This window comes from Rattus rattus, chromosome 11, assembly GCF_011064425.1.
Source record: "Rattus rattus isolate New Zealand chromosome 11, Rrattus_CSIRO_v1, whole genome shotgun sequence".
Classification (NCBI taxonomy): domain Eukaryota; kingdom Metazoa; phylum Chordata; class Mammalia; order Rodentia; family Muridae; genus Rattus; species Rattus rattus.
The window spans coordinates 76,092,158-76,113,886 of NC_046164.1; the positions used below are offsets into that span (position 1 = coordinate 76,092,158).

Below are 21,729 nucleotides of genomic sequence, written 5' to 3' on the forward strand. Positions count from 1 at the left end.
TCATGCCAAGGCACCAGGATCCTGGGGATCTACCCTGACCGTACTGATGCTAAGTAGCCCCTGAGCTTGGTCGGGGAGCTCAGTGCTAAGGACCCCCTCTTGGATGGTCAGCTCATGATGAACTGCTTCCTCAATTTCCCGAAGCAGCTGGGCCTCCCATTGTCGCAAGCGCAGCATCTGTGTAGAAGACAGACAGCTATCTGCAGAATTGCTGTCACCATGGGTAACCAACGTGCACAATGAATGTGTTCGGGGGGAAAAAAATACCCAGCTGGCCTGGGACCCTCCCTCCATGTCTGAGACACAAGCTGAACCCATAGGGTTTGTGTGTCTTCTCTGTGCTACCCCAAGTGTGGAGGGGTGAAGCCCAGACTCCAGCTTTCTCAGTCTCAGGAAGGGTCAGCCCCTGAGGCTTTTCAGAGTCAGAGAATAAAATCTGCCAAGAAAGGGGCTGGCTGTACTGACCTCTGCTACTCTAGGGGTTAGCATCCTCAGGAGAGATACAGAGGAGAAACGATCAGGAAGACACTTCCTCCTGAGCTTCCCCATGAGGCCCTCACATGCCCACAGTGGTTGGTTAATGGGTGTGGGGGTTTGGAATTGGGGTCTGTTGACAGGAACTGGAAACTGGGCAGATGGTGTATTTGATGATCTCAGGCTCACCTCCTGCCTCAGCCTCCTAGGGCTGGGGTTACAGATGTTCACCACATCTGACCTAAAGGTATTCTTAATGCTCTACTTTGGTCACTGCTCCTGCCAGGATGTTTTCTGATACCCATCTGACCTTCAGGGCTCTGGTAAAGAGTGTCTCTGGCATCAGGAGAGGCAGAAGCACCTCAGAGACAGGTGGGGGTTAGGGTCAGCTTATGCTTTTCCTGTGTGAGAGACAGAGAGTCATCTCTGTCCCATACTGTGGCTAGGGAAGGCATTGGGGCAGCTCAAGCCAGGCCCTGACCCATGACCTTCTCAGGTTGTAGCAACATCCTGCTGTGTCTAGGCACAGGTAAACACGCAGTAAAGAGCATAGATGGCCCTTTGGGAGAACCTAGGCGGTGAAGGGATAAACGGGACAATTCTTGTCAACGACTTCTCTATTGAGAGAAGGACAGTTGGTATCTGGATGCCCTTGAACTAGAGACCTGGGACAAGGAACAGCCAGAGGACTGGCACAAGGACTCAGCCTGCACTGAGGACTAGGCTTACAGAGCCCAGGGCTGGGGAGTCATGGTGTCTACAGGCAACAGATAACACAGCATTCCTACTGAGCAAAAAGCTGTCTTGTACAGCTGAGCATTGAGAGTCAGAAAAGCTAGAAGGCCTCGGATGCAGACCGAGGATGCACACCTCCACACTTGGGTGTCAGAGGAACTGAGTAGTGGAGGGTAAGTGTCCCCTATATTACAGCTGGGAAGCATACTGGGACATGGAGCTCCCTGGGGACAGGGCTGGGACAGGAGGCAGGAGACCTACTGCAGCTGCCCGCTTCTTTGGGTCTCGTCTCTTTGGCCAGGCAATGTCTGAAATTCCAGGCATCCCCGAGTTCCTTGGCCAGCTCATTGCCTGCAGGGCCTCTGTGTTCTGATGCTGCTCCTCGTTCAATGTGGCTGGCATTCGTGGTTCTTCCTCTGCAGCCGAATGGTCTGAATGGGGCCCCTCCTGCTCACTGGAACTCTCTAAATCCTGAACAGTTGAAAGCCTTTTTCTGAAGGTGGCTGTGGAGCTGATCCCTGACAGCTGGGGGGAGCCTTCAGATATCAAGGACCAGTGGCTTTGGAAGTTCCTTCCCAAGGGCCTTGGGCTCCAGCCCATAGCCATCTCCTGAGGAGTGCTGTGAATGACAGGCTTCTTCCAGTCAGGCCTCGTTGTCATTAGAGAGGAGCTGAGCTCAGGGATCTGAAGATAAACATACAAATCTGGGTCCTAGACAGTTGCAGTACCCTTCACAGGGACATAGTACATTCTCATCCAAGCACGGCCACTCAGAGACACATACCCGGTGACCCTCTAGACGGGAACACTAGGCACTAAGGTTCTGCACCCATGGCTGGAGACTCAAACCACAGGCATGATGGGACACTTCTACCCCAGCCCCTCCCCCCCATTGCATTAATGCCAGCTCAGCGAGTCAAAGATGGGTCTCAAGGACAGGGTTGAAACACAGAGAAATGGTCTTGCAAACTGCCTTCCCGGGGGAAGAGGGATAGCTAAACGTTGCCAACACATTATCGATGTGTTAACGAAATAATCTTAACACAGAACTCAAACAGCATAAAAAGACAACACTTTTTGGCAAATTGATGAACACGGGAAGGCAGTCAGGCTGGTGGTTCTAGCTCAGTTGTTCACAGTCTGTAGGTCATGACCCCCTTGGGGGAGGTTGTTGAAAGACTTTCCCAGGGGCCAACTAAGACCATGGGAAAGTGCAGATGTTTGCATGACCATTCACAATGGTAACCAAATCAAAGTTCTGAAGTAGCAACGATAAGGACTTTATGGTTATGGGGAGGGGTCACCACACCACGAAGAGCTGTATTAAAGGGCCACAGCATTAGGAAGTTTGGGAACCACTGCTGTAGCTGACTGCTGGAGGTACATGGGGCTTGCTGTATTTGTTTATAATATGTCAACTCCAAATTTCTCCTCCAACATAAAGCCCAGATGTAACCAAAGGTATTCCTGCATGCACACCCTTCTTAGACACTAATGAGGGATACCCCGGCCTTCCTATCTCTAGGCCCTGCACCAGAGGATTTAACTTAGTACAGGTAGAAAATATTAAAGGAAAAAAGAAACCTGTCCAATTTTAGATAATTTTCAAAGTAGCAGCATGCATGTAAATATACAGGGGTTTTCTTACTATTCCAAACCCAACACAGTAATTTCCATGTCATTTGAATGCCAGGATATGAGGAAGCGAGGTGTACCTAGGTTATGCACAAACACTACAGCCCTGTATATAAGAAATCTGAGCGTCAGTCAGATGCTGGCATCTGAAGAGGGTTCTGGAATTGATCACCTGAAATTAGACACACTTGTGTTCACCATAGGGCGCGCCTCCCTCCGGCGTTTTTTGACACGCTTGGTGAGAAATGACCCGACAGCAACTAGCACTCTGTTGTTTTGTGTTTTCTGGGTTTTTTTTTGGGGGGGGGATTTAGACAAACTCGTGCAGACAGTGAGATAGTGCACCAAGCAAGGTCACTTTGACAGTAGTGCCATCCTGCCTTGTTTGTCTCATTCCACCTTTATGAAGTGGTTTCTTGCACCTAATGTTTTTTTATTGAGAGTAACAGTGTCTGCCTTAGGTATGGACATCCCTGGACTGTTCAGGAAGTCATTGTCACTCAGGGGCTGAGAGGAACTGGAACATAAAGGAAAGTGATGTCAAATGTATATGTAATTTATTTGTATACTATATAATTTTATTATATATTTATATATTATATACGATATATTTATGTATTATATATGATTTATTTATATTATATATAATTTATTTATATTGTATATAATTTATATATTATATATAATTTGTATATTATATATAATTTATTTATATATTATGTATAATTTATTTAAAGAAAATGACTTTGACACTTGAGGCTGGACATAGTTGTCTGCTGCTATCAATGAGCAAAACCAACCATCAGTAGGAACCCAGAGGGGCTTCTAGTACAGAGGCAGGGAGTGTTCCTGAGTTCTTAGCACCAGGATGGGGAAGACTCTGGTGTGGCTCTTGTTAGGAAGAATTAGCAAGGAGTAGTCCAGAGATGACTAGGGTGTGTGGCATGGGGTTCCAGGCCAGGACGTGGGGCTATGACCCGTCTAACATAGAGCACACCCAGGGTCCACAGATAGGAATTCCTTGGGGCCTAATTGGCAGGCATCCTAAGAACAACCTCCGGGACTCTTCCCAGCATCCTGCCGGACATCTCCCGTCACACGTCACACTTTATACCATCTCACTCCCAGCAGCACCCCCTCTATGCCTACCTCTGTGTCTAACTCCATCCTGTAGTTCCTCCAAAATGGACGTTCTTGGGCAGTTACAGCGCCTAGCTCCCGGAATCAGAGTACTTAGAAATACCTCTGACAGTAGTTCCCTCTCGGGCATGTCAGCACACCTGATGAGCGCACCTGATGAGGGCACCTGATGACCACGTGGGCGCACGGCCAGAGGAGCAGACTCCTGACGATCACGTGGGTGCACGGCCAGAGGAGCGGACTCCTGACGATCACGTGGGTGCACGGCCAGGGGAGCGGACTCCTGACCATCACATGGGCGCACCGCCAGGGGAACAATCACCTCTCCCTGAGGGCTTTCATCCGGCTGGTTTCTTCTCCGCATACCTTAGTATTATCTTAGAATTCCTCTGAATTCTTACAATAGCAAAGGCTCTCTGGTCACCTAACCCAATAAAGACCAAAGACCACATTCAGACAAACTGATAGCCACCGGAAGTGCTAGGATCTCAGATATGTCTGTGGCAAAGGATTTCTATGCTTCTCTTCAGTGCTTCTCAGATTTGCATCACTGGAGCCCCAGAGCACTGGGCCAGCTAAAAGCTCCATTAAGCTGATCTGGGTGGGTCTCTTACTGAGTTTCTAAGGATTCCCAGAAAATGACGGGGGCGGAGCCACCTTGTGGCCTCTGTACCAGGTCATGAGTATCACAGGCAACTGAGTCAATCCCAGCCTGCACCAGTACTGAGCTTCCAAAGCCACCATGACCTATGGGAGTGGGGCTGTGCATAGGAGTAAGAAGTGAGTCTTTAAAATAGGCAAGCACACTGGTAAGGCTCGGCAGAGCATAGCCTTGGCACATGGGGCGGGCAGAGGGCAGATTGTGGTTTTATTGTCTCCCAGACTCACCTGGAACTCTTCAAGGGAACTTTTTGTCCTCTAGGCTCTCTCCCAAGGAGTTGAGACTAGAGATATATGCCAGTGGGCCCAACTAACAGTCTTTAAATATACCCATCCTCCGGCCTCACAGCTAACCTCGACATTATTATTTTGATGATGCTATCTTTTTATTTATTTATTTTTTACTTTATTTTTATTTTAGTTTTGGGGGTGCCTCCCTATATAGCCTTGGCTGGCCTGGAACTCCCTAGTGCTAGGATTAAAGACTTCTAATACACTCTGGGCATGAATCTCTTCTTCAATATTCTTTTCTTTAGACCTGCCTTAAGTTGCTTCATCTGCGTCTTTCCTGGCTGTGTGCGTGGCATCTAGTTGGGCATTTAAAAATAACACTGCATGGAACTAAGAGACAATTTGATCTGATTGTCCCCCCGGCATGGTCAAGCAAGGAGGACTGCTGGTTCAAAATCAGGCATACTTTGAAGCTTATAGCCTATTAATGACAGCATGGACTAGGGCTAACCCCCACTCAGAGCCCCACCGGCAAGATAGTGTTCGCCTGCAACATGCAGCACTGAAAGCTGTGGCAAATTAGCCGAGGCTGCACCCTACCTAATAGTCTACCATCCCCCTTCTTGCTCTCCGAAGCCCCAGAACTACCTGTCTTGAGGGGGTTGTGGTCTCTCTTGTCATAAATGCAGTTCCTAAAGGGTTGGAATTTACACCCCAGCCTCCTCAGCTCTGTCCAGGTGCAGACTCCATGCAATGTGTCACAGCTGTCCTTCCCTCACTTGGCACCCTGCATTCATAGGGATTTAAAAGCTGGAAGAACCCCTCCATACCAGTTTGTCCTCCTGAGAGGAGAGATCAAGAAAATCACTTTGTACCTTAGTGAAGCAGCTCAGGTCAGCACAGATCGTCCAACAGGCAAATACTAAGTACCAAGGGTGAAAAGGAAGTGTGTGCTCACCTCAAAAGGCATAACTTGATGCTGACTGCCCCTAAGCAGTCTCCAACAGTGTACCTCACTCTCCGACCCCTCCCCCTTTCCTCATTAAGAGCCAACCAAACAACTCTGGACAGTGTTGGGAGACAGGTAATACCTAGGAACAACCTGTCCGGGGTAAATCCTCTGGGTGGTCACTGGTGTCCCTTTTCACAATCACATTTGATGTTTATGTAAATGCTGTTCTGCAATTGGCTAAATGTGTTTTTCTGGGTGGTTTCAATCAAGGGATTTTAACTTTTTGGCTGCTTTCTTTAGGAGCAGTGAAGAGAAACATAGCAAGGAGGGAAGCTACGTCACTGAGTCCTGGTTCACATTTCCCTGAAGAGATCACGCAATGAGCACACACTAATTTTAAGCGGTAAAGCTTCCTGTCTGAGTAAATCAGCTCTGGGCTCCCCTGTTGCCCAGGCTCTGCTACCTAATGTGACTGACATCACACCTAACATGAGTTGTGTGTTCCTGGTCACATTCTTGAGCTCCTGATAGCACAGGGGTTTCAGAAAAGCCACGGCGTCCACCACAGGCCTTGGCAGTCTAAGACAAGGATGAGGCAGACCATGTGACACTTGTTGTGTCTAGTGTGGCACGTGACCCCAGAACTGGCCTTCAGAGATAGCTGTGTCTTGGTCTCTTCTCCAGCTAAAATCTGCAGCCAGAGGGACTCTGCATGGATGTAAGAGCAGGTCAAAATAGTCAAGCACGCTAGCATGGGACAGCTGGACTTACCCTGGGTGAGCAGAAGACAGAAGTGGGAGGTAAAAGAAGCCCACCTGTGCAGGTCATCCAGGGTGGGGCCTGCAGTCTCCCAGGGGATGGGAAGGTGTGGTGACTTTCCCTGAGACCCATTCAAACCAGAAGCCAGTCTGAGAAAGAAATCACTGACCCAACCTATCTACCACAGCTACCCTGTTTTCTGGAAGGTGAGCATGTCCTTTTAGGCTTTAATAACTTTTTACCACACGATATATCTACATGTATATGTGTATATATACATGTATATATCATATATCATATGTCATATGTATATGTCTTATGTAACAGATATTAGCCAATATCCCAAGGGGGAAATTGTAGAAAAGATATGTCAAGTAATTTGTTCAAGGCCATACAGATGTTAAAGACCCATCCTAGATCCCACCTCAGAGTCCTCAGTTAAGCACGAGGCTCAACACACCAGGCCGTAAAAGGACCCTCATATCCCAACTTCTATAGTCTCTCAACCTCTGGTCCCATAGTTTCTTTCTTAAAAGTGCAATTAACGTATTAAATAACACTATAATAGAATGATTTGATATGATTTAAACAGAATTGAAAAGTATCACCTTAAAAAGGTGGTCAGCATGACAAACGTGTTTAGGGGCTACCATACGTAATTGCATCAATATGAAATTATGATGCAATAATAACGGGGTTGACGGGGTTAAAAAGCAATCCTGACCTTTGCACCCACTGCTGGAAGGGGTTAAAGACACTGGATTCTCTTGGGACACACAAATGGTTCTAGCTATCGAGAAAGTTGAATTCACATGTCATCTCAAAAAGAGAAAAAAAGAACTAGAAACAAACAAATGGCTTCACATCCTTCTCCCTTCCCTCCTCACAAGTCATGTGTCCCCCTGCCAATACTCTGTCCTTCCTCATTATACATTCTTAGAATTTGCATCCACTCACATACATTTTTCTTTTTTCTTTTTTTCGGAGCTGGGGACCGAACCCAGGGCCTTGCGCTTGCTAGGCAAGCGCTCTACCACTGAGCTAAATCCCCAACCCCTCACATACATTTAATATGGACACAAATACGCATAGGATCCTCATACTGGGAGGGCACTCGATCTCCTCTCAACAGCCAGCTGGAGCCATTGTTGGGTGCTTTCCTTACCAAATGCATCCATTATCCCTTGTCACTCCCCTTCTTTCTCCTCTAAAGGGGTTGTTTTGAGTGAGGATCACATCAGAGGGCTTTGTGAGCTGTTGGCTCTGAACGTGTGCACGTTAAACCCTTGTTAAATTCTTGTTAAAACAGAGTGACAGGCACATCCCTGGGAATCAGGCTTTGGGGTCTGACCTTGATACCCAGATCTTGGTAGTTTTATATTGTCTATACCTCCAAGCATTATAGATGTGAGGGAACAGGGGTGCCTGCCCCCAGGAAGAGGACAATGAATGACTGTGTTTGTATACTTTGTATACAAAAATGACTATGTTTGACACTTAGTATCCGCCCTCTCGAATTAGTCTCAACACACTCCTCAAATACACTGGGGAGGGGGTGGCTTTGCTGTAGACGATGAGATGGAAGTTGAGGTCTTTTGACAAGGTCCCTGGACACCAGCCCTGGCCTGTTGGTCTCGTTCCGCTCTGTTAGATCCCGGGCTGTTCACATGCTTAGGGAGCGTAGGCGTGACTACCCATCCTCCCCCGTTTTTTACGGTCTGTACGGCGGTGCCTTTCATCTGCCCTGGAGATAGGGCAGCAGGCCAGGCCTTTGCATGGATTTACATCATTCCCGTGTCGATCATGGACTGTGGGCAGAACATCTTTCTGTGTTTTCCCTCAGGTTCAAAACAACCTCCCCTCTGAGGTTTCCCCGGGATTGCAGCACCTTTCCACCGTCCAAAGCTCCCCTTTGCCCTTGACTCTTGTATCATTTTTTCCAGAGCCCAGATTGCCTAACTCTGGAGCTGCCTGTAGGTAAGTAAGCAGCGACCTGCATGAGGGCAGGGCTTGGGAACAGTGCGTGATGGGTGATGGAAAACCTCCCGGCCTTTCATCATCCTCAGGCCCCACAGCTCGAAGGAACCCACGGGCAGGGCAGCCCAGGGTACTAGGGGCTCACATTTACTTAGCAGTCACTTTGCAAGCACTCCTTCATCTCCCTACAGCCTTGGTTATGCGACTCGCTGGGGCGAGGAAATCTGAGGTGAAAATGCAAACTGCTGCTCCTATATGACCCCCCTCTTCTGGTGCTAATAAAACTGTCAGAGATGAGTTCTTCACATGTGAAGTCCAACAGCATCGTAGAAGTCGTCAAAACAAAAAGGCAGAGGTGTGAAGAATTCCTGGGGGAGATGCTGAGCGTGGCCTTCCACACAGCGCCCTCTGGAGTACAGACTAGCATTGCCACGAGAAGACTTTCCCTAATACCTTCCTTCCACAGCACACTGAATTTACAATGGAGCAGAAGGGAGGGCCTGGGTGAACCGGAAATGCACAGACATTGATTTGAATGAAGTAGGAGCCTCACCTTCAATGCTCGAACTGACGCCTGCTAGCAGCGAGGCGTCCTCTCTCGGCGCCGGCTGTGTGTGATAAGCATCTACAAGACACTGCGTGGGCAGGGTGGCACATGCCAGTCAGCTAGGTACTTGGGAGGCAGAGGCAGGAGGATCAGGAGCTTAAAGCCAGTGTTGGTTGAATAGTAAGTTCAAGGGCAGCATGGACAATTAGAGACCGTGACCCAGCCAAACAAAACAACAAAATTCCCACAAAATAAACCAAACCAAACCAAGCCAAACATTATTTCCCTATTGCCCTGCTACTCCTGGTTGCTTCTGGCCTGACATCCAAGAATCTTAGCTCTTGGGATGCACAACTACTTATAGGACACACATCATGTCCCTTCCTGGTGATGATTCCGACTCCAGGTTTTCAAGGCTTTCCCGTGGTCAGCACACTTAGACCCCTGAGTTTCCTATGTTTCCAGGCAGAGAGCGTTGCTGGCTATTCTCAGGGCACATCGAGCAGCTTGGTGGGTTCCTTCACTTTCTGCTGTCCCTGCTTTGTCCTGTCACCCCAACCTTTGCTGCTTGGAGGATCTCACTCTCCCTACAACGTCATTTGAGGTATCCCCATTTTCTAAAGGTTCCCAAACATTCTGGATACTCCCTTCCTGCCAAGGGCAGCACAGGGTGAACTTATGAGCCCTCTGTAGACGGCCTGCTTTCTGGGACGTGAACATGTGATTGCAACTCTGTTTGGGGCGCCCTATGACCCTATTTCCCCATGCCCGACTCTGTCTCCAGAAGACAGCTCCTCTCTACTCCACTGTGGAGTGAGAAAGGCACACAGACAGAAGTTCAGGAAATAAACTGCCAAGAAGCTGGGAGGAAGGGTCATCTGCCACTTGGGGGGAAGCCACAAGCGTCTTGGGAGATAGCTTTTAGGGATGACCAATCACTGTAGGCAAAGATATAAAGTTATAGGGGCAGTGGAAACTCTGGTGTGGAAATGCAAAGCCAGTGTGGAAATGGAACTGAGCAGTGAATAAGCAAGAAGGACATCTCATCGGAAACTGAGTGGGCCTCACGGGTTCAGGGTTAGAGATGGGCAAGAGAGGGAGCTGAGTCAAGCTGTGACTCAGGAGAAGGGCCGATCACTCCATCCCGCACAGCACGGATCAATGAACTGGCCATCTACACAGGCCTGGGGGTGAGGTGGGGATCTGTCTTCGTTTGTGTTGACAGAGTGATGGGAATCAAAGTGGAATTCGGTGTGTGTTTGGTTTGTGTGACTGTGAGGTAAGCAATGGAAACATTGGGAAATCGATCTTTGGAAAGGAGGAAGGAGCGCTCTGTGCAGGGGCAGGGAGGAATGGGGGAAGGGATGACCGGATGTGCGCTGGGCAAGGCTGCAGCACAATAAACTATTCGGGACTCTGGCTACCACCTGGCACAGTGTCCCAAATACTTGTCACCATTGTGCCTCTTCTGCGTTTCATTAAGGAAACATTTCAAGCGCAGACGGCGATTACAAGTCGAGGAAGTCAAAGGGAAACTTCGGAGCTCAAATTGCATTTCCAGAAATGAAATTATTCAGGGACTTACAGTCAAGCCATTCATTTCAAATAGCGTCCAGTGAAGTGTTAGGGCTGGAGAGACGGCACACTGATCTTACAGAGGACCTGGATTCGGTTCCTAGCACTCTTGTCGGGTGGCTCACAACCACCTGGAATTCCAGCTGCTGGGAAACCTGACACCTTCTGGTCACCTGCACTCACACGCACACAAACCCCTCTCCTAAAGAGATGATCAAAAGATAAACTCTTTTAAAAATTGAATTTTTTTTTTAAATAAAAAATGTTTAAAAATGGAAATCAGTTGATCAATTTCTTAACAAGGTACTGAATTTGGGTCACTTCGGTCAGGAAGACAATGGCATAGCTGGGCATGGTAGTGCAAGAAGCTGAGGCAGGAGGATTGCTATGTGTTTGAGTCTAGTCTAGACTGTCCAGTGAGACCCTGTTTCAAACAAACAAAAGTAATTGGAGACACACTTATGAGACCATGAGTCTCTGGGAGTAGCTTTGTTACCTGACCTTACTCCAGCTGCTATAGCAGATGTTAGTTCAGCTGCCCTTTTATGGAATCTTTCCAAGTTGAGTAAAATCTGGCTTTGCCAAGTCCAGTCACTTTCATGAGGTCAGGGAGCTAAAGAAATGGGTATCGGGGTAATTGCTTATTTTTTTTTTCAGGCCTGGAGAATCGAACCCAGGTCCTTGTGCATGTCAGGCAAGGCCTCTGTCCCATGCCTACATGTGCAGTCCAGGGTGATTATTCTTTATATAGTATAAGAACACGGTGCAGATCCAGAAGGCTACGAAAAGGACACAGGAAAAGCCAATCTGTTCTCAGGCTCCCAACTCCCAGCCTCCCCTGGTAGTCGTCCTGTTGTGGTTTTGTGTTCTTCTCCAAGTATTCGATACATTTAGAATCACAGACGCTCCCTCATGTAGCACACCTCAGACTCTCCCAATGTTTCTTAGTGGGGAGGTTTTAATTAATGGAAGAATGCCTTATTGTAAAAATTCTCTACTAGGAAAGACAAAACTGCTCTCTGTGACTCATTCCGAGCTGAGCTTTGCAGGGACTGCCCCAGGACTTCCTTATTCACTGACTGTGGACATTTAAGCCATGTCAGGGACAGCTTTAGAGTGAGCTCTGTCTGTCCCATCATCCGCAGCCACAGGACTTCACAGACTTCTGGCCTCTGGGCTGCAGAATCCCTTCAGAGAGGGCCACGGGCAGTGCAGTGGCAGTACCAGAAGCTGAACCAGGACAAGTCCCCTGTCCCTCTCTGGAGACAAGAAAGGTGCTTCTGTCATCAGATGCTAATGGTCAGCCTGCACCTGTTGGCTTTTGCATTGTGATATAACTGAGTTCCTGAATTCTCTACCCCTATGGGACTCTTCCTCAGCCTTTACCTGATATAGCCTACCTCCCCACTCCCGTTCCTCAACTCTCCTGGCGACTGTCTGTTTCCTGTGGCCCACTGGCCCATTTCTCTGATCCTTGGTATTGTACTCCTTATCTGTTAGGGAGCTATTTGTAACTCAAATTAAAAAAAGAAAAGTCAGTCAGTCACTATTAACATACCTGTTCTGTGCTGGGCATCTATACTGGTTTCCTTGAACGAGAAAACCAATGTTGGTAGGCGATACACTGGTGCCCATGTGTTTAAAGTGCTTTAGTCAAGTCACCCGGGAAGCCATTTCCCAAGGCTCAACTACAGAGTTCATCACTGCTGGGCCACAGGGATGTGAGTTTTTATCCAGGGTGTTCCAGGGCAGTCTCTGTGAACTTGCCCTAAAAACCCCTACAACCTTTGCCTTCTCTAGAGCCAGGGGCTAAAGTTGAGATCTCCAAGGTCTGAAAATGCCATGTCTGAAGACATTGAAGGGCTGGACAGGCACGCACCACTGTGGTACAGTAGCCTTCAGGGTTCCACCTGACTCCAAACCAATACCTCAAAGGCCAGACAAGAGGCTCCAAGCTCTTGATGGAGGTTGGTCGCTCTGAGCTAGCACCCAGGTCAGGAGGGAGACATGATGGTGGGTAGGAGACAAAAATCTACACCTGGGAACATAGGAGTTATTCATAGATGGAGGTGGGGCATCCCTGATTAGTTTTCTCCGGGAGGTTTTGGGGAGATTCCAGAGTGAGTCCCACTTCTGATTGTCTTTAAACATTTCTGAAGTTTTCCTTGCAATATAAAAGAATGAAAAAACAATGCAGAGAAAGCTGTCGGACTTGATAGCCATTTCAGTTAAACTAGACTGTTAGACCGTCAGAGACAGCTTGGGTCCGGGGATAGAGGCTAGGCTCCTGGGGTCCTGGACTTCTCTCCTCTTTGGAGGTATAACTATTTCTTTTGGAATGGGGTGAACAATGGATTTCTTCACTTGATGGCTAGAGGCTTCTTGGGGAGGAGAGGAAACAACTGTGGGCAGTATCACAAAGAAGCCCACTTCTTCCCCTCCCTTTGGGGCCTGAAGCCTTCTTGGTCTAATCTGTTCTTGCTTTTCCTTAGTCCCTTAGGTATTCCTTGAGTTCGGTTGAAGAGCCTGGCGGGCTAGGCCTTTGATTTCCCCCTGAACAAAAACAAGTGCCCTCCCCCATCTGACTACCAGCTCGCCGTTAGAATTGGACTTTAGCTCCTGTCCCAATCCATCACAACAGGACAAACATAGTAGGAAACCTGATCCATTTACACCCCTTCCACCCACGGTTTGTGCGGAGCTCACAAGCAAAACAAACTTATTTTGAACACGGGGATCCTAGCACGCTGCCCTGACAATCATTAACCCGTGCTGCCGAGCCAGCCCTTCATAAGGCTCTGGGTATGGCCAGCCAGCATGGTCCACTGCCCGCCGAGACACAAACCCAGCGAGCATTGAACACTGCACACGGCCATCTGCCCAGAGAGCTGTGACCACCACTGCCGCTACTATCTACTCAGAAAGTCGTGACTACTGAGCCACTGCTGCCTGCCCAGATTCTCATCCACCGCCTGCTGCGTCTGGTTGCGATGCCGGAGTTCCTAACTGTTGTTTCTTGGCCGTTCCTGATCCTCCTGTCCTTCCAGGTTGGCGTAGTCGCTGGAGCCCCCCAGCCATGGCACTGTGCTCCCTGCACTGCTGAGAGGCTGGAGCTCTGTCCACCCGTGCCTGCTTCGTGCCCCGAGATTTCTCGGCCTGCGGGCTGTGGCTGCTGCCCGACATGTGCCTTGCCACTGGGTGCTGCCTGTGGTGTGGCCACTGCGCGCTGCGCTCAGGGACTCAGCTGCCGTGCGCTGCCAGGGGAGCCTCGACCTCTGCATGCCCTCACCCGTGGCCAGGGAGCCTGTGTACCAGAACCTGCCGCACCCGCCACGAGCAGCTTGTCCGGCTCTCAGCATGAAGGTACTACAGCCCCTCTCTGCCTCTAGATCTCTTAGCTAGGACACACGTGCTTTCTAGGCCCGCAGAGGCCTATCCGGAACCTATAGCAGACAGGACAGACGCACTCCAGGCCCACTTTAAGCTTTCAGCCGTTATAGTCAAATAAGGCTCTCAGTGAGGGCCATCATTGTGCGGTCTTGGGGGGAAGCATCCCGGAAGGGGTGGTCCAAGCTCCCAGTGCAGAGTGGAGAGTTGGGAAGAAAGTTCACAGACTAGGTAGTACTGATCCTGCTTGGTCTTTCAGTGGGGAGGGAGCTATGGGGCTGCCAGGTGGGTGGGGTGCTGGCCCAAACACCTCACGCCTCTTTCTGTGGGTCCTGACCTTGGCAGTTCCAATGGCTGAAAGGTCCAGGAAGGTTTAGGATGGGAGCCCTCCTGCTGCCCCCAGGAGGTTTGCAATGTCCTTTGTAGCATATATCCTGCCACACAGTATGTGCTTCTCAGATGTTTACAGAACATAATGTGAAAATTTAGGCCCAAACCTTCACTTCCATTCATTGCTATAGACAAACAGTGTTTGAAGTGTATGTTGCCTGCTAGGAGTCTGACAATCAGGCGCTTTCCTGAATTTAAGCACTGGTTTGTTTGTAATAGGAAGCTTGGGAAATGCCTCTTCCTCTGCTCCAGCCCCTATCTCCCCCGTCTGGGCTACATGCACTTCCTGTGTGGGTGAGGGGCCTCATGGTTCCATATTCTGATGGGAAGCCAGACTGCAGGCATCTGACCCTTTGGAGTAAATGGAAGAACTATCCCAACGGTCCTTAGAAACGGGCTTCCCCAGGAACGATGTCTGATAATGTCCTCCTCTGTGAGGGGCTGCCTAAGAGGTGTTGGTGTTCAAGAAAGTAGGGCTCCCAGAAAAGAAGAGGATGGTGGTGTAGGTGGGGAAGGCTACACTCTACACCTTGCTTCTCAACTATCCCCGTTACTGGGGTCTTACGAGATTCTTTTTGTGGTGTGGAGAGGAGAGCTGAGGGGTCAAGTCTCACCACTAACGGGTTCAAGCCTTGGCCTCAGTCCTTGGCTTCTTCAGGGTTACATCCTACCCAACTCTCTCTGCCATGGGGCTCCCTTGCCTAACCCCAAAACATACCATTTCCCCAGAAAGGAATTAGTATTGCTAGTTGGTGATAATTGTTCCCAAATAGCCCACTGGTGAAAACAAAGCCTGATTTCACCTGACCGTTACAGATTGGTCTTAAGGGCAAGACGTGAGTGGACATAGGAGTGACACCTCAGGGGGCTCATGCGTCTGTGGGGCTTGCTTTTCAGAGGCAAAGGCTGCTGTGACCTCTGAGGATGAGCTTGCCGAAAGCCCAGAGATGACAGAGGAACAGCTGCTGGATAGTTTCCACCTGATGGCCCCATCCCGTGAGGACCAGCCCATCCTGTGGAACGCCATTAGCACCTACAGCAGCATGCGGGCCCGGGAGATCACTGACCTCAAGAAATGGAAGGTGAGACCCTGCACTCAGACCTTCAGGTTTAGTTATCTACGTGAAGAGGTTTGTCTAGACGATTTCTTAAAGGGCACTGAGCATGGGGCTGAGAACAGGGATATAACTACCCCCATCCCTGATGTATTTCTGCCTCCTTAAAAATATGGCAAGTAACACAGAGCATAAGGTAGGCCATTTTTAGTCTGGGTTTCTTTGTCACTGAGTACACACGTTCAGTGATTGTTAACCACCAACCAGCTCCACGGTTTTGCCAGCCTTTAGCTGTGCACTAAGAACTTCTCTAGTTTACTGGCTGTTTTTCAACTTGACCACTTGGGGGAGACAGAGAACCAAAGGTGGAGAGAAAGCAGAGGCATTGAAGAAGTACATGTAACGAAATGAAAGGATAAACATTGTTATGGGCACTTTAGAATTTCATATGGAAATTATCCAAATGAGTGCCTTGTTCCATAATCAATTTGACATACGCCAAATGCAAGGACAGCTGTTTGAAAATCTAGGCATTTATGATGCTAAATTCCACACACAGAGACTGAGCCTGTCTTTTCTATTAGAGTTCAGGTGCTCAAGTTATTCAGAGATAGCCAGGGTCAGGAAGCATTTATACCATTGGCTAGGCTCTTACCACAATGTCGTTAAGGGTGTCTCCAGAAAAAGCCACTGAGGGAGGATGAGAGTGGTGTCCCTGTCCTTTATCTACATAGCCCAAGCCGGATACCAACCTGTCCTGCTCACAGATGGGGAAACGTCTCAGTCGTTGTCTAAATTGATAATTTTTGTCTCTTGTACTCATGCTAATATAAAATTATCCTTTTAGGAGCCCTGCCAACGGGAACTCTATAAAGTGTTAGAGAGATTAGCTGCCGCTCAACAGAAAGCAGGAGATGAGATCTACAAATTTTACCTGCCAAACTGCAACAAGAATGGATTTTATCACAGCAAACAGGTAGGTGGCTTTGCTCATCCAGATCCTTGTAAAACTTTATGATTTTTTTTTTTAAAGTCAAATGGTTCACAGGCCCAATACACATCATGGGTAGCTTTCTTAGGTGAGATCCAACCCTGCAACAGTCCTGAGAAAGAGATAGTGTGATGGATGAGGAACACTTCAGCCAGAAGGGAGGACTAAGCATTAGTGTGATGAGTGAGGAGCACTTCAGTCAGTAGGGAGGACTAAGCGTTAGTGTGATGAGTGAGGAGCACTTCAGCCAGTAGGGAGGACTAAGCATTAGTGTGATGAGTGAGGAGCACTTCAGTCAGTAGGGAGGACTACCTTCACTCAGATTAGCAGAGATGGATGCTCCATAATATACTGATATCCAGGTTTCAGTTCCTCGCAACTAGAGGAAAGGGACACAGTCAGTGTAGGAGACAGATGTCTCGCGTTCTCTCTTCCCACAAATAAAAACAAACTCTGTAGTAAGACACACCAATTGTGCTTTGTCTAGCAATAAATGAGATTGAGGAAGTCCAGGCTTAATTTTGACGCAACTTTAGAACTCAGGGAAGTGCAAGTTCTGGAATTTCATTGAGGAAAAACTTGAGGTCTAGGTCTAGCTGTGTTGTAGAGATGGTTACTCAGTGAGACCTATTGTTGAGCCCCTTTGGCAGCAGGGCCACGGAGCAGGTAACCGTCAAAACAATATACCACTGAGTAAACAGATGAGATCATTATCAGGTGTGCCATAAAGCCAACCTCTCCATTTTGTTATGACAACCAGAAGGGCATTGGTCTGCCGAGCCTTAGCCAGCAGGTAGCTGTGCAGTGCTTGGCCTCACTGAGGGACAGGGTGGCCAGAGCTGCTCTTGACCTCGGTCCTGTCTTTGCAGTGTGAGACATCTCTGGATGGAGAAGCTGGGCTCTGCTGGTGTGTCTACCCATGGAGTGGGAAGAAGATCCCTGGATCTCTGGAGATCAGAGGGGACCCCAACTGCCACCAGTATTTTAATGTGCAAAACTGAAAGTTGTTTCCTTCATCCTTGTTCACACAAAATATTTAAGTATACAGTGTATTTATACTCCGGAGCACACCATTTTATATATGTGTATATGTATATATCCAGGAACTAGTTTTTATACTCCACATGCTGCTTGATGTACAAGCTGGTTTGTATTTATTCACTCTAAGTTTATTTTTTTCTACCCTGTCCTTGTGCTGTATTAATTTATATAACTGAAGCTTTTCTCATCTCCATACATGTAAATACTACCATCTCAGCTCTTCCAGAGTTCTGCTTTGAAAGGGCAGCGCGGTAGCTGCCTAGAACGAGCACAAGTCAGTCTGAGGTAGGGGCCTTTCAGTGGGTTCAGGGAGGAAGGTTAGCCCTCGCTCGGGGAGACTTCCTCATCGAATCCCACAGGTCTGTGTCTGATGCCTATTGGCTGGGACGGTTCCGATGTTGGTTGTGTAATCAAAGCTAAACGTGGAAAGCTGTGTCCCATGCACTGTTAAACACACGTCTGGAATAAACATTCTACCTGGAAACACTGCTGTCTCTGTGGAATTCCAGTTCCGTCTTCGTCCCCTCCCCCTTCCCTCCCCCTTGGCCCATCTCCCTTTCTTCCCAGGGCCCTCGGCCTCTCCTCTCCTTAGTACTCCTCAGCCTATTAATAGGCCCAGGTTTCCTCTACCTGAAGGACACATTCATGGGAGTAGTTACTGGACCATTTTGTTTTTTAGACAGGATCTTTCTCTGTAGCCCAGGTTAGTCTAGAAGTCACAGCAATTCCCCTGCTTCAGACTCTCAAGTGCCCGAGGGCCACCGTGTCCAGCTGTTGGACTGCTTTTGTTCTCTAGCCTTCGTACCCACTCTGAGTCACCATCCACCTTTGCCCCGGCTGGTTAGCAGCACTCGCTACTCCCCTCTAGTTTCCAGACCAGAGCCCCAGCTACGGCTGTCTTCTCCTCTCCCTACATTTCCTGTTTCCCAAAACTGACCCAGGAGGCATTTCTTGCCTGATGTTTTACCCCTCCTTCCCTTTGCTGACTGTTCCTGGCCTCTCACTCCCTGTCTTTCCATAGCATTTGGTCCATCCCTGAGTATCACACTTAGGCTGCCTGTGGTCCTGCCTACTGACATCTGACAGAGAAGCGGAAGCCTCCCTCTGTGGGCTACTTTCCCCAGATGCCATAGCTACTTCTGTCATCTGTACAGAACATCCTGGTAGAACTCAGTGGTCAGACTCCTCAATAAAGTACAGTACTCATTTATCTATGACAAAGCCAATGGTCTGGGCTGCAAAAACTCTCAAACGCAAGAGCTTCTGGTGACTTTAACACAATTTGTGGTAGGACTAGAGCAAGGTCCTCAGGACCAAGTTAGGGAGAAGTCGTGCACCCTCACAGATACATACAGAATTGTGTTTGATTAAAACTCTGGGCACCTCAGGGCCCTGTCTGTCGATTCATAAACCTGGCCACCCGGCTCATCACATTAAAGTATATTTAATCTCCAAATAAAGCCAGTAATAAAGTCATAACTCACAGCGCGATACAACAATCTCATGTTCCACCAAAAACCTTTTCTTGAAGAGGAGGCAAAGCTTTGAGCGATGTCTACTCTTGCTTGGGGTCGTACAGCTTAAACAGTACGAAGTTAAAACCATTCAAATGCTATCATGTAAAGCCACTGTACCTCTGTCAGCAATTCTCCTGTCTCTGTCCTTGCCCCACATTCTGCCTGCATGTGCATGACCACACCTGGTTCTAGGGGGGGTGGTGCTCTGTTCAGAACTTAGTCCTCATGCCCAAACAGCAAACACTTCACCCACTGAGCCATCTCCCTAGCTCTCCCCACCACCCCCGTGTGCTCTATAAGTGTTCCTGATCAGCTCTGTAACTGCTGGTCCCTGCTGAATTTGGTGGTTGTAAACTTGCACAAACCAGGATTGCCTCAGAATTTCTATCTTCAAAATGGCTATACTGACTCAGTTTTCTAAAATGGAACCAGTCAGTCCAAAGCACCACTCTAAAGCCATTCTTCCTCACAAGGAGGCTACACTGCAGGCCTACTGATCTTGAGGTCTGGACATTGTAACTAAGGAAACACTTTACAGGTTCCTGGTGTTCCAGACCTGAGCTTCCCTACCCTCAATGTTTAGCAGCAAGCCACTTTCCTCATGATAGTTAGGTAGATGTCTGTTACCCACTGGGGACTCTGCTAGGTTTGTTGACACAGACACGAGGACCTCAAAATAGTCATGGGGTAGAGCCCTACCTTCCAGTTTAGTGAATTCTCCATTGGGTCCCAAGTAGAATCATTGAGAACCAATATCTCTACGTCAGAGCTTAGCATTGTGGAGACAGGAAGTAAATGTGCTGTTTGTAAAAGGCTGGAGTCTTCTTGTCCTCTGTCAGAGGTGACTGGTGCATGCTGGGAGAAGGAAGGCAGAGGTGGGGACCAGTATTCCTGCTTCTTTCAAGTCCTTGATGGCCACACTTAGGGTTAACGATTTTTAACCCAAATCAAGTTCCTTTCTTTCTCGCACTGTGGCGTCAAACAACGACAACAACAACAGCAACAACAGCAACAACCCCCAGACAAAAACCAAAACAAAAGCCAAGATAAGCAAAGCCCGAAACAAACAACAAAACCCACAAACCTGATTGCCAGTTGAGCTTTGAAGGAATATTTTACTGTATTTTTTTATCTGTTTCTTGGCTGGGCAATAAGAAGTTGGCGGGAGAAATAGCTAGCAGATCAATTAATAGAGACAATGGGTAGCTTTTGAGTCTAGATGGCATCGTTTATGACTCAAACAGGTTTTGCCCAGTCCTATACAGGAACATGGAAGTTCCCTGTGTCTGTAGGACTGGCCAGGGGATTCTGTCTCTGAAACGAAGTATTGGATAGCAAAAAAAGGAGCTGTTCTCAGGTTTGCAAGGGTCTTTCCCTGGCAACAGCTTCCTACGGTCCTTCTATGACCACACTATCGTTTTCAATCCTGCAATATGCAATATCCAAGACACTCATAGCCTCTTCTTGGCCTTGACCTGCCTATCTGAGGAGCTCCAGAGCCTCCCCAGATGCCGGCTATGTCTTGGCACTGCCACCATACTGTAGCCCTTTGGTTTCAGCCCGTGGATGTCCACTCACTCTTGGAGGCTCCTACTGCCCATGCTGTGGCTGGATCAAGCAGCTGGGGTCTGATAGAAAAAGTGACTGCTCTTCACTAGCAGTCTGTCACAGACAGGAGAGCTGGACCACAGAGTTTATTTTTGCATTTCTTATTGGACCTGTCCACTCCAGCTCTATGGGTCAGTAGTTTGAAACCCTATACATGCTGCCCAGTGTTTATGGGGTCTGGTCTTTGACCAGTGTCTGGTGCCTACTTTTTCCCCCCCCCCCCCCGCCACTTCATCAGGTGGGCCACATGACCTGACTGTCACTTTGTTGCAGTTCGTTCGTTTCCAATGAACGTTTCCAAAAACCTCACACTTTAGCTCAGGGGACCAGGGTATTGATAAAGCCAGCTGGTGAGTGTATCTTTTCCAGTTATGCGGTCTGGGACTGGCACATACCCGGCCAAGAGACACGAGCTGACTTTCATAGGCTCCGACCTGGGGTTATACTGTACACCCCCGGATCTCCAAATGCCCACACAGCCAAATGCTGTGGGTTCACAATCACTTCCGGTGTCTATCGGACGACTTTAAACACGATTCTAAACTGGCGATTGGTTTGCTATCATGGTCTTAGGACATACTTGAATTATTTTGGCATGGGACTGTTACTCTAAAGCCATAGTGACTGGAGAACTCCCGGCATCCTTTGGGGGTTCTCCCCTTTTGCTGACTCAGCCCATGGCCCTTCTCCAAGCACTGGTGGCAAAAAGGCTAGAGATTTAATTCACATCATCTGCACGGGGTTAACTGCTCTGAAGACCAGGGGCACCAACTGGAAAGGCAAGGACCAGGGTGTCATGGAAACAACCTACTGACCTGCTTTACCTGTCTAGACCTACTGGACCTAACTATTCCTATGCGTGTGGCCTGGATGTCCCATTGATGCCAACGAAGGCTGAGACAACTGTACCACTGAGGCTCTCTTGTTAGACATGGAATCAGCTATGTGGGTTCACAATCATGTTCATGTTTTCCTATGTCCAGACTATCTTGTTCTCTCTGAATAATATCTTTAGTCACTCAAGACCCAGAAACAGACAAAAGGGCTTTTTTTTC

General features: G+C 48.4%; 2 protein-coding genes across 2 annotated transcripts; one reads left to right on the forward strand and one right to left on the reverse strand.

The window, feature by feature from the left end:
* LOC116912033 (coiled-coil domain-containing protein 201-like) lies at positions 1–4,348 on the reverse strand. The gene is made up of 3 exons (XM_032915917.1): positions 4,088–4,348; positions 1,471–1,680; positions 1–177 (listed from the first exon to the last, which is right to left on the reverse strand). The coding sequence occupies exons 1-3, from the start codon at positions 4,346–4,348 to the stop codon at positions 1–3; spliced, it is 648 nt and encodes a 215-aa protein (XP_032771808.1).
* Positions 4,349–13,358: 9,010 nt separating this feature from the next.
* Positions 13,359–18,033, forward strand: Igfbp1 (insulin like growth factor binding protein 1). The gene is made up of 4 exons (XM_032916389.1): positions 13,359–14,048; positions 15,360–15,544; positions 16,365–16,493; positions 17,378–18,033. Exons 1-4 carry the CDS (start codon positions 13,676–13,678, stop codon positions 17,507–17,509), a joined length of 819 nt encoding a protein of 272 aa, XP_032772280.1. The 5' UTR covers positions 13,359–13,675; the 3' UTR covers positions 17,510–18,033.
* Positions 18,034–21,729: the final 3,696 nt, after the last annotated feature.

Bases quoted from the DNA above. Each gene is read 5' to 3' on its own strand.
- LOC116912033 (XM_032915917.1), bottom strand. From the start codon at position 4,348: ATGCGGAGAAGAAACCAGCCGGATGAAAGCCCTCAGGGAGAGGTGATT. The intron at 1,681-4,087 runs GTATTTCTAAGT...TCAACTGTTCAG, and splicing joins AGAGGGAACTACTGTCAGAG to GATTTAGAGAGTTCCAGTGA. The intron at 178-1,470 runs GTAGGTCTCCTG...TCTTCTACACAG, and splicing joins CAAAGAAGCGGGCAGCTGCA to ATGCTGCGCTTGCGACAATG.
- Igfbp1 (XM_032916389.1), top strand. From the start codon at position 13,676: ATGCCGGAGTTCCTAACTGTTGTTTCTTGGCCGTTCCTGATCCTCCTG. The intron at 15,545-16,364 runs GTGAGACCCTGC...TTATCCTTTTAG, and splicing joins CTGACCTCAAGAAATGGAAG to GAGCCCTGCCAACGGGAACT. The intron at 16,494-17,377 runs GTAGGTGGCTTT...CTGTCTTTGCAG, and splicing joins GATTTTATCACAGCAAACAG to TGTGAGACATCTCTGGATGG.